General features: G+C 55.2%; 1 protein-coding gene across 1 annotated transcript; it reads right to left on the reverse strand.

Moving 5' to 3' along the window:
• Nucleotides 1-2,451: 2,451 nt before the first annotated feature.
• BDP81DRAFT_326486 (uncharacterized protein) lies at nucleotides 2,452-7,229 on the reverse strand (the record flags this gene model as incomplete). The annotated part of the gene is made up of 4 exons (XM_060585069.1): nucleotides 2,452-3,834; nucleotides 3,890-6,781; nucleotides 6,866-6,968; nucleotides 7,042-7,229. The coding sequence occupies 4 exons, from the start codon at nucleotides 7,227-7,229 to the stop codon at nucleotides 2,452-2,454; spliced, it is 4,566 nt and encodes a 1,521-aa protein (XP_060442184.1).
• Nucleotides 7,230-11,788: the final 4,559 nt, after the last annotated feature.

The raw sequence follows: 11,788 nt of genomic DNA on the forward strand, positions 1-11,788 counted from the left end.
GATCTCTCTGTGTGTAGCGTGTGTTTGTGTTGATGGGTAAAGACCGTGTAGTATGTTTCCTTTTTTTTTCTTCAAATCTTCCTGCACCACCGTTGAAAGATTGGAAATGGTTTCCGAGGGGAAGGTTTTGGGGGAAGAAAGGGAGGGAGAGGGAGGGATGGGGGTCTGGATCCTCGCAGTGGTTGGATGGAGGTGGGTAGGTGTTTGGCGGGATTGGGAGCGTGTTGGTGTGGAGGAGGGGAGGGATGAGGAGGGTTGGAGAGAAGGCAGATCAGGTGCGTGTAAAGTACCTTTGCTACAAGCCCAAGGTAATACCTAGTAAAGGTGCACGGAGAGGGGATATGGGAAAGAGGAAGAGGTAGAGAGGCGGAGAGGAGAAGGAGAGGAGAAGGAGAGGAAAAGGAAGAGGCGGCAGAGTTGCTATTCCCACTCAAATCGCCAATTTACAAAAAAGCTCTCAAGCGAACTTCTCAGAGCGTGTTTCGTGGCGTGCCGTGGATGGAGCTGAGGCGCCGCTGCTGGGGGATGGGGGGAGGCGCCCAAGAGCCCGTACGAATACACGGCACGGTACCCAAGGTAGGCCTAAGCCTAAACCTAACCCGAACGAATGAAGAACGGCTTCCGCCCGCGTGCAGCTGTAGCAACACAACAATGCGGTAGCTAACCCACTGAACGGAGGGGGGGACTGAGCCTCTGACGGGACGGGTAGGTGTGCTTCCTTCCTCTGCTGCCCGTGCGTTTTATTTTCTAAACAAAACAATCAACAGCAACAACACTGTTTGTTGACGTTTGACATTTAAACGTCTGATGTTTCCAATGTTCAACGTTGCAACAAACCTTGAGAACTCGAGGGAGAAAAGATTAATATCTCACAACCAAGGGGGAAGGAAAAGGGGGGAGAAGCAAGCCATGGACGATTCAAATGTGTTGGTTATTCTATGGAATATGATAATGATCCAGGTCACACAGACAAAGACGCGTAAAGGGTGGTGGTGCACCTCTTGACCGTTTGTCTGAGACCAGGAGGGAAATATGTAAAAGAGTAGGGTAGCGTCCCAGGCACGCAGCACACAGAGGATGGTGACCGCGTAGGCCGCGTTAGTAGCGCACTTTCCGGCTTCTTCACTGCATGAACCTCACTGTAAAACCAAGTAACCTAACCGGCAAAAAAGAAAGAAACCTGCACGAGAAAGAGCAAAGGAACCGCCCCAAATCGCGGCCCGCTTCATCGCCTTCCCCCCCTGTTTGGTGGCTGGCACCTTGGTCGCGTACCCCTGCTGCGTCAAAATCCAAACCCGCCGGGGCACGTCACTGCTTTCGTCGGCGCCAGCATCCGTGGACCGCTGAGAGTTCCAGGCGACGGGACCTTTACAGTGCACTGTAGCGCTTTTCAGGGGACCTGTAACTGCAACAACCTATGTATGTTCCAGAGCGCGGCTTACATAAGGACACCTCACCTCAGTAACTAACACCTGCAGAAAAGTCCCCAGAGGCGCGTGTGTCTTTTCCAATGGAAGGTTGCAACTTGCAAGGGTCCGCTAGCCACCGTCGATCGCATCTGGTCTAGCGCTAACGAAACATGAAATGCAGGTACCGGGGGGCACGCCCGTTCAGGGTCCACGCTGCTGGGATCGACGTGACAGACAGACACCCGACCTTTTCCCCCCCGACCATCCCAGACCGTCCCAAAGAACCAACCCTTCCTGTCACTGTTAATCGGGTGTAATATCAACACCACGCGTCGTTGGCCTTGATACTGCCACTGGCATGGGCCTGTCCTCCCTCCTCCCTTCTTGTCATCCTCCACCTTCAATTCGACGAGCTTCTGTGCATCCTCTCATTGAAGCCGAAACTCTGGAGCATATGACAACATCTCAATATCACAGCTTCAGGACACGCTTGTTTGTAAACTCGGGTATCATTCCTCTCGCCCTTGCGAGAGTTGCGCTGACGCTTTCGTCCTCGCCAAGGAAACTAACTAAAACAATTCGGCCTCCCCTCCCTCCATACATACAACGCGTAGAAGTAGTTGTCTCTCCAAATGAAATGATCCTCAAAAGACGGCAAAGAAAAGAAAAGTGAAAAGTAATCGTCGTCGTCGCATCCTCAAATCACCCAAGTCACACACTGAGCCAAACGTCGCCCATGCCACGACTGCTCAGGTAGTCCTCTCCATATATCAAAAAAAAGAAAAAAAAACCCCCCACAAACGCTCACGAAAGAGACCTGCCCAGAGACTGCACACTGAGCCAGTCTACAACCCTGCCAGAGGAACGCCAAACCCTTTGCTTTTCCCAATGCTAACCTTGCCCACCCATCCAATGAACCGGCTGGTCGTCATTCGTGGAATTCTCTCCCGGGGGTATCCAGCATCCGCTTTCCATCGTCTTTTTCGGTCAACTTTTGTTCATCTGCTTCCTCTCTGTCACTTCGCCCCTTCATCTCTGTTCCTCACATCGACGACGAGACATCGAGTGAGTACAGACTGTTGTCGAACTGGAACGGCTTGTTGAAGTCGTTTGTCACTTCATCCCAGTTAGGGAACTGCTCCATCGGCATCGCCTCCTCTAGCATCAGCCCCTCAAACTCGGCCCCACCGTCCAGTCCGTCCATGTTGATGTTGTTCATATCGAGAAGCACGTCCATGTCGACTGGTTGCCAGTTGAGGTCAATGTCCAAGTGGACACCCTCGGAAATATCGCTGTTGGGCTCCGATGATCCGCTGTCCTTGCTCGACTCTGGTGTATCGTTTGGTGTCTGTGACCGGTACACGGCCATGTCGCTGATGACGCCGTTGGCGCCGAGCTCGAACTTGCCGAGGTTGTTGAACAGGCTCTGTGGGTTGATCGTCGTTGCCCACGCATCCATTGGCGGAGCCGGTGCGACCGCCATCTCGGGCTGCTTTTGCTCCATCTTGGTAGTGTTGTCCGTCTTGCCAACCGCGAGCTTGTTGTCCTGTGCTTTCCCTCCCATCTTGCTGCCTGTGCGCTGCATCGACGCATCTCGAGACATTGGTGTCGCAACCGGATTGCTGGCTGGTGTCTGGCCCTGTTTGGATGCGTTTTGGCCCATTGGCTGCGCAGTGACTGGCACCTGACCGTTGACATCCAATCCCAAAGAGAGAGCCAAGTTCTCTTGCATGAACTTCATAGGGTCCTCCAGAGGCTTGACGTGCTCCTCCTGGATATGCGTCTGTCGCGCCTGCTCTGAGGGGAAGCCCGTTGTCGCCATCTCGCAGTCTGTCTCGGGACACAAGAACATAGGCTTTGGCGGCGCCTTAGGTTCGGGCATAGCTTGCCTCTTGAGTTCCGGAGAACCAGACTTGCTGATCTGGGGCGACGGGGTTGTCTGGCTCGGCTGCTGGGGCGGCGTCGGTTGAGCCCCAGTCTTGGCCTTCTTTCGCGGGTTGGGCAGTTTCAGGTTGTCCCTGTTCACCTTTGGCCTGTCCATGTAAGTAGGATCGCCATGCGGAGAGGTTGCGTTGAACGGGAACGGAGGCTGGCTTGTCGTTGGTGCAGCTGGGGGCCCGCCGCTCTTGCTGTTGGACCGCTGGTGCATGTTGTTCAGAGCCTTGGTCTGCTTCTCCAAGTTGGCGGCACTCAACGGCGTCACCTGTCCGCTTTGAGCAGGAGTACCACCGGCCTGGTTCGGCGCTGCGGGTTGGCCTTGCTGTGGTGGCACGGCACCGGCCTTCTTGCCGAGGCTGGCACAGTCGCGCGCCATGCTCTCCAGGAGTCGACGAACCTCATCAATCTCGGCGGGCCTGACACTGAAGACTGGCTTGGGATTGTTCATGTGTTCGCCGTCAGTGAATTGTCTGATCATGCGAAGTCGCTAGGTCATGTTAGCAAAATGAATAGGCCAGTACGAAGCATGATTGTCCACTTACAGCTCGGAAGTAGCTCTTGGCGCGCGCATCATCACGAGTCGCGGCATACCAGCGGCCCAGGGCCTTTCCAATCTTGCCCATGTCGACCACGATCTTCATGAGCTTGGTGCAAGTCTCTGTACGCTGGTCTGGTGACATGGGAATATCCGGCATATGTTCAGTCATCATCACTTTCTGCTCTTCTTGGCCGATGCGCCTGAGCTTGTCAAAGTCGTTCTCCGTAGGTGCAATACCCGAGTTTGCAGCTTGCATGGCCTGCTGGCGACTCTTCATTGCCTCATACTTGGCCCTTTGCTCGGGATTCATGGCCGCTATTTGCTCCGGGGTGAAGTTCGGGAACGGGCGCATCTGACCCGGTACAGCAGTAGGCCTCTGAGGTTGCTGAGATGCCTGAGGGACGTCGGCAGGCTCGTCGGTGCTAGGTCGCTTGAGGTTCTTCTGCTGCGTCGCAGGCGAGCGATTCGGAGGCTGTGCTTGGTTGCTCGAGGCCGGCCGGTTGTTGTTCCTTGGTACCGCGGCGTTGGCAACAGCCTTCTGATCAGGAGTAGCGCTCTGATGCTTCGGTGGTGCTGGTGGTGCTTGGGCAGGTGTCGGGGTGATGCTTGCTGGGAGACCGGGCTGTGGCATTTGGGGTTGTTGAGGTGCTACCACCGGGACGTTCTGTCCTCCCGGCGCCGGTAGCCCTTGTGACTGAGCCTGGCGCATGGCCATCTCTTTCTGCATTGCGGCAGCCATCTGCCGTTGTTTGATCTGGATGATGAACTGTCGCAGTTGATCGTCGGTAAGGCTAGCAATCTTAGGGTTCGCCTTGCGAGCGTTCATGATATCAGTTGGCGTCACCTGAATCATGTGAGCTGGAATACTCGCCATGCCAGGCGGCATGCCTGGTTGGTTGGGTGCCTGCAGATTTTGTACGCCGTTGCCAGGCTGCATCCCATTCGGCTGCGGCTGGGCTTGCCCTTGAGGTTGAGCTTGTTGAGGTGGCTGCGCAAGTTGCTGTGGTTGAGCCTGTGGCGGAACCTGCTGTGGCGGCTGAGGTTGAGGCTGTTGTGGTTGCGGCGTTGGCTGTTGTCCTTGCTGCGCTGCCTGCGCTGCCTGTGCTGCCTGCTGCTGGTTGCGTTTCTCCATCTGCCTCTGCATGTAGGTCGCGAACTGCGATCTCTGAATTCTCTCGAGGTGCTGTTGCAACTGTGGCTGTACGGGGTGCTGTGCGAGCCATTGTCGGAGATCCTTCCACTTGCGTACCTCAGGAGGGGCACGAAGCTGATTTCCTACTTGGTGGAGGACTGGTTGCGGCAGCTCCATGCTATCCATCATGACTTGGTGTGCCGGTGCTACAGGTGTTTGCTGGTTTCTCAATCGGTTCAGCATCTGCTGTTGCTGTGCGATGAGTTGCTGCTGGTTGTTAGGAGCAGGGGCACCTGGTTGCGCTTGCTGAGGCATCATGCCGTTGGCCATGAACTGATTGCCATTGGCAACGTTGAATTGCCCAGGTTGCCCTGGTCGACCTTGCATCTGACCTGGGTTACCCATAGCGTTCATCTGCATCTTGCGCTGTTGCTCCTGCCACTTCTGCATGACCTCGAGCAACTTGTCCTGTGGCAGACCATGAACAGCCTGTCTTTGCTCGGGATTCATGCTTGCCATCATGCTGTGGAAAACTGGGTTGTTGTTCAAGTTCATGTTGCCCGCCGCGCCCATCGGCCTCTGGTTGCCCTGGTTGAAACGGGGGTCAAGAGTGCCGGCGAAAGGACCATTCGCCTGTACCCCATTCTGACCTTCCATGGGATTCATGGCACTCGGAGGACGGCGCATGGGGGTGTTCAAAGTGTTCATACCCGGGCTCTGAGATGGCGGGGCGCCACCGAGGCCGTTCGGCTGTCCCTGCAATTGCCTGGCTTGCTGTTGAGCACGCATCTGCGCCGCGTGTTGCGACTGCTGTTGCTCAATCTTCAGCTGTTGTGCCTGCTGTATACTCAACTGTTGCTGAGCCTGGTTCGGTCGCGATGTTTGACTCTGTCCAGGTTGATTAGGCATTCCCTGACCTTGGCCCCCAGCGATGGGTTGCGGCGTGGCGTTGCGCGCTGGGCCGTTGCTCGCAGGCACGACCATCTGGCCTTGCTCCTGGGCTAGTATACCCGCCTTTTGTTGGTTCATGATGCTCTCCATGGTGAACTGGCCAAAGTCCCCATTGCCAGACTGCATATTTGCCGCGTTCATCATGGCCGGGTTGACCTGTCCTCTGCCGGCTTGCATCATGGCCTGGGCTTGGGCAGGGTTCATGTTGGGTGGCATGCCACCCTGTTGCTGTCGCTGTCTGGCCAGAGCCGCGTTCTTTGACAGTCCTTGGAAGGCCTGGTGCTGGAACCAAATCAAGACAGGATCCTTGCCTTGAGTGGTGTACTCTTGTGCCCTCTGTGCGAACCGATTCTGCACGATGTTGCGGTAGTGGTTCTTCTGGGGATCGGGGCAAGCGGATGCCATCTTCTGTGCGAGTTCCATGACCTTTTGCTGATCGTGCGGTGTGAGATTTGAAGCGTCGGTGGGAATGCCGTTCTGTGGCCGTCCTTGTCCACCGGACATCTGGAACATATGCTGGTTGGGCCCTATCGGTTGGCCGCCCTGATTGCCCATATTCACACCCATCTGGCCCTGCTGAGGAATCTGCGATGCCTGCATCTGATGCTGGAGATGCTGGAAGCCCTGCGGTTGATTTTGGCCCATTCCTCGACCCATCTGGTTCTGCATAGCCGCGTTTTGGTTCATCATAAGCTGCTGTTGAGCCTGGGCGGCTGCTTGGGCTTGAAAGTTGTTTGTCAGGTTCTGCTCGTTCGCCTGTCGTCGTCGGAAAAACTCGTTCGTCTTGTTGCTCATTTGGGCTTCGTATTGAGCCTGCGTTATCATGTCAGAATTTCCCTCCAACGGGGGCGGGGGGGGAAGAAAATATCAGGGCGAACATTTCCGCTCAAATCTTACCTTGTCTTGGCACTTGTTGAAGGCATCGCGCTCAAAATTGACGCCAACTTCTGCCGCCTTCATGAAATCAATGTTGGACACGGCAAGGCCGATGTTTGTGATCCTGAATGAAAACGTCGTGTCAGTTGCGGCGCAAAGTTGGAGAAGCCAGAGGGTGAAAGTCGGACTCAACGTACAAGTTATGGCACTTGATCATGCGCTCTTGAATGGCCACGCCAGCTTGCCAGCCTGTGTGAGGCTGTTGCTGGGCGAGCATGGTCTGGTAAAGAAACTGGTTCAACTGAACCTGGGAGGGTCGGGGACGCGGCTGTTGCTGTTGCATCATTCCCGCCGCTCCCGCCATGTGTTGCATATTCGCGGCCATGGCCGCTTTCCACTGGTTTTACACAAGTTTCCAACGATAATTCCAGAACCGATAGTTTCGGTCGGCAAGGGGCCAGGGACCTTCGATCGACTGCTGTGATGAGGTCCGCGGTCCGGGGGCAGAACTGGGTGAAGGAAAGGTTGATCGGGTTGAGAGGTCCACAGCGTAGAAGTGGTGCTGGTCTGGTTTTGTTCCTAACAATGAAGCACGGTGCCGTTGACTGCCTGCAGGATGCCTAGCGACTTGCGACAGGCATGAAGGAGCTGGTCGGGCGTTGTGAGCGACTGGGAAGCTGGTTTTGCGCTCGTTAAAGTTGTTGCGATGCCACGCAAAAATCGATTCCGTCGTAGGTGGGCGTCCTGGAGTAGTGAGGAAGATGACGAGGCAAGCGTGAGGGGAGGTTCGGTGGTCTTGTCTCGTGTTTTTCGTTAGCCAGGATTACGTGGAGTCGTGAAGGGACCCGAGCGCCTGTTCAGCAACGACGTTGAATGTCGCGCCAGTCGCTGTGGCATAAACCTTAGAGAGGAAAATGCAGTTGACTCGACTGGAGAGAAGAGTGAAAAGCAAATGACCCGCGACGAGAGGTGGCTGTCGGTGGTGGTGGGTTGTTGTGGTTTCGGTTGTGTCCGTCCAGGAGCGGCGGAAATTCCAGAGAGTGGAGGGTGGGAGTGGACAGCCGCAAGTCGAGACAAAGCGAGCCGGGGGTGGTCTTCGAAAACGGGACTGTGCTGTGCGTAGCAAATTATGCAATACAAACTTATCGTCTGTGTAAGCGTCGCCAAATGCTGGTTCGGTGAACAACGGCGACGAGTGCGACGAGAAGCTCACGAAGAAAAGAGGAAGAAACGACAACAACGACGTAGGCGGTCGTGTGGAGTGTGTTGTAGGAAGAGAAAAAGAGGTGGAAGAGATGGCTGTGAGTGAGAGAGAGAAGAGGTGTGTGCGTGTGTGTGCGTGTGTGCGTGTGCGTGTGGTGTGTGGTGAGTGCAGTGAGCAATGGGTTACGGCAGAGGACGGGATCGTTGGGCGTGGTGGAGCCTCCTGGAGATGGGATTTCGCTCGATCAGTACCAGTTGATTTAGGTTCTGGTGGGCTCAGGATTGGCGCCCTTTTAAGCGTGGAGCCTATTTTTGCCTGTGGTTGACGGTCGACTGGGGTGGCTGAAACGACAACTGGACGAGGAAGCTGTCGTCGTAATCGCCCTATATCGCGGGAAGACGCTCGTTCACCTTTTTCTAGAGTGAATCAGATGAGCAAGGTGAGAGGAGAGAAAGAGAGGAGGGGATTCCAACCATTCTCCAAAGAAGAGGGGCGACCAGGCGACTAACAGCTGAGAAGGAGGACCCGGAGGAAGAGGAGAGGAGGAGGTGGTGACAGGATAGTTGTGTGTAGAAAGAAAGGGAGGGAGGGAGGACGTATCCGTAGTAGACGAGGATGAGGACGGAGGTCGGAGCAGACAGGGTAGGCAATACGGATAGGTAGGCACGTAAGGTAGAGGTAGGTAGGTGTATTCGTACGAATGATAGTAGGTAAGTAGGGCGATAGAAGAGAGAGAAAGAGGGCGCGCGCAGTGAAGAGTACTGGTGGTGGTGGAGGTGGATGTGAGTGAGACTGTGAGAGTGACTGGGGACGAGGTGCCTGGCACCGTGAGTTGCGTGGGTGGTGGGAGACTGAGAGAAGAGAGGATGGGGCCTGCAGGGCGGCGAGATGCGCAGGTGGAGAGGGGAGGGCGTGCGACGATGAGTGGACGACGTGGATTGGTGAGAGATGATTGGACAAGAGCACGTGAAGGAGGGTGTGTGGTCTTACTCTGGAAGTGGGAGGTGGGAGGTAGCTGTGGGAAAGAGCAGCGCAGCGCAGCAGCAACAAGAGGCAAGAGCCAGGTACCGGTGAGCTTTGGGAGGTGCACGAGGTACCTTGCCTCATCTCACGTGCAAGGGTTCGTCACTAGGTACCTTACGCAGCAGATACTCCGTACCCTAGGTGGGCGAGGGAGAGGGAAGGAGAGTCCCGGTGGGTGTATATCTGTAGTATCTTCACACTTTTCAATTGATAAGACTTGGCCAGGTGATAATTTCATATAAGTCTCTATCCGTACCTGTGTTTGGAAAACCCGAAATGGGCTGTTGGTGTGTTCGTCCCGGTGAGAGAGAGAGAGAGAGAGAGAGAGGATGGTCTTGGTCTTCGGTGTAAGTTGAACTTGAGGTAAGGCCGGGTGGATAGGGAGCCCGTACCTTTGGGCAGTATGGTATGGAAGGTACCTTGGGACGAAAATGTACAAACTTCACACCAAGCGCTGCACAGCAATACCGGCATGTAAAGACAGCCGCCGCAACCCGTTTTTTGTGGTCCATCACGACCTGCCAACCAGCATGCGCCTGCTCGCCAACACTGACTGCATTGGCATCAGAATTTGGACAAGACTGGCAAGACTGGCAAGACTGACAAGACTGGCGGGACTGGGAAGGGCGGAAGGGGGGGAAACATGGACGAGGAAAGACGAGCAAGGTACTCCACTCCGTATAGAGGTAGGGGGAAGGAAGGAAGGGAAGGGAAGGGAAAGGGAAAGGGAAGGGAAGCCAGGCGGGCTAAAGTGGGCACCTGGCGAAAATGGGGTCCTCTTCTCCTTCCTTTCCTTTTCTTTCCTTGCCTTTTGGCGGGCGGTTGGTGATTTTTTTTTCTTCCTCTCATAGTTCCCGCCCTCGCGCCTTGGAAAGGACTACGGTACGGATACCTCACCTATCTGCAGAATCTGGCACTCTGGCACCAGGAGGGGAAAACCAGACAGGACCTGGACCAGACAGGGCAGGGACTGGGACGTCGACTGTGAGAGGGGAGGGGGGGCTGATGTGGTATTAGTGACAGGGGGGTGCGGTCAAGATACCTTAGACACACGCACATTCTCTGTCTGCCTCTCACTCGTCCATAATGCCACCAGCAGCCCTTCTCTGCCACTCTACCTACCACTCTACCAATCTTGTCATTCTCACCGTCCGTTCCTCTTACTCATTGAACCTGGTTCGGAGCCATATGTTCTCGCGACGACATCTCCAGTTGCTGAGATACGTGCGAAGGAAGAGGCCAGCATTCGGTCAACATGTACCAGTCTATCTATCAGCGCAGCGGTGTGGGAAGCGGTCAACGTGGTCCGCCAGACTCTTGACGGTATCATGGGTGCTAACACGATACAACCTGGTAGCCAACTCTAGACCGTGTTCACCTGTGTAAGGTACCTCGAAGCTCGAGCCCAGGCCCTCCGGGTAAGCAATTGACAACCGGCCAAAACGAATGTGGTTCATACCTTACACAGTCTACGGATATCTGCCCTGTACATCTGTACCTTATACCCAACCTACGTACCGCACACTCGAAGGCATACCAGAATAACTCCTCGGAAACGAACGAGGTTGACGAACGACATGATGCGAGTGTGGTGGTGTCCTCGCCTCATCTGCTTCATCTAACCTTTGGGAGCTTCTTCCACTCCGTGCCAACCGACGACGGTACAAAGTACAGACAGACCGAAGGGGTCAGTGCCGGGGGGCCAGGGTCAGAGCCAACCTCGATACCGGACCCCGTATGTCTGATGTACCCTGCCTTGGCCTTGCCTTGGCCCTCTCTTTCTGTCTCCCCTCCCCTCAGAGGCAATTCCAAAAGGTTTCCAGCTTCGGGGGCGGCCATGATTAGTTTACGAATATAGAGTATTACTCTTCATCTCCCTTCAGCTCCTCAGCCTGGACGAGCCACTTATCGAATATCCACCATCAATTCACCACACTGGCAGACCACATTGCGACGTGACGATCACCATGAGCCCTCGCCAGCAGATCGTGGAGGAGCAAATCCCATGGCCATGGCCATCTCTCGAAACCCCTGGTCACGCGTCGAGCTCGCCAGTGATTTACATCACCCGGTGAGCAGGGCAAGGCAAGCCGGTAAGGACCGGCACGGCTACGCCACCGTCCACGGCACCTCGTCTGTTCCCAATTACCAGGGACCTGCCCCGGGCAATCCGCGATGCAAAAAGGCAGAGGAATGTAGAGGAATTTCGACGTCCCCGATTCTTCATCTCGCTCCAGCTACTGGCTATTCTTCGTACGAATACCGGTTACCAACAGACCCTTTCTACATTCCGCTCCATTTCTGTGCCGGGCGCTCATGAGTGGGAGTCAACTTCTCCAGCTTTCAATGGTTACGCCGCGCATTCTTGAAGCCTCGCAGAACCAGCACTCTTTCCGTCGACACAATCCAATGTCTCTCTCGAGTCCAGCCATGGCAAGACATTGGCCCACTGGCGAGTTCCTCCCCCTCTACAAAGTACGAACGGATACCTAGGCCTAGTGTTGGAATACCTGAGTGTATTCGTAGATGCAGGCCACCCGTCTACCTACCTTTTTGCTATTACGGGCCTCATTTGTCTTTGCCTCATTTCTTCTTATCCCCTTCTCTCTCGTCTTGCTTCCCGAGTGGGCAAGTTGGCTTTCATTCCTGTTCCTTTTTCTGCTTCCACTACCAGTTGAACCATTCTACCGTCACACTCTTGTCATTCCTATTCGCCC

The sequence above is a fragment of the Colletotrichum phormii genome, assembly GCF_030913505.1.
Source record: "Colletotrichum phormii strain CBS 102054 chromosome Unknown BDP81scaffold_17, whole genome shotgun sequence".
In the NCBI taxonomy this organism is placed as follows: domain Eukaryota; kingdom Fungi; phylum Ascomycota; class Sordariomycetes; order Glomerellales; family Glomerellaceae; genus Colletotrichum; species Colletotrichum phormii.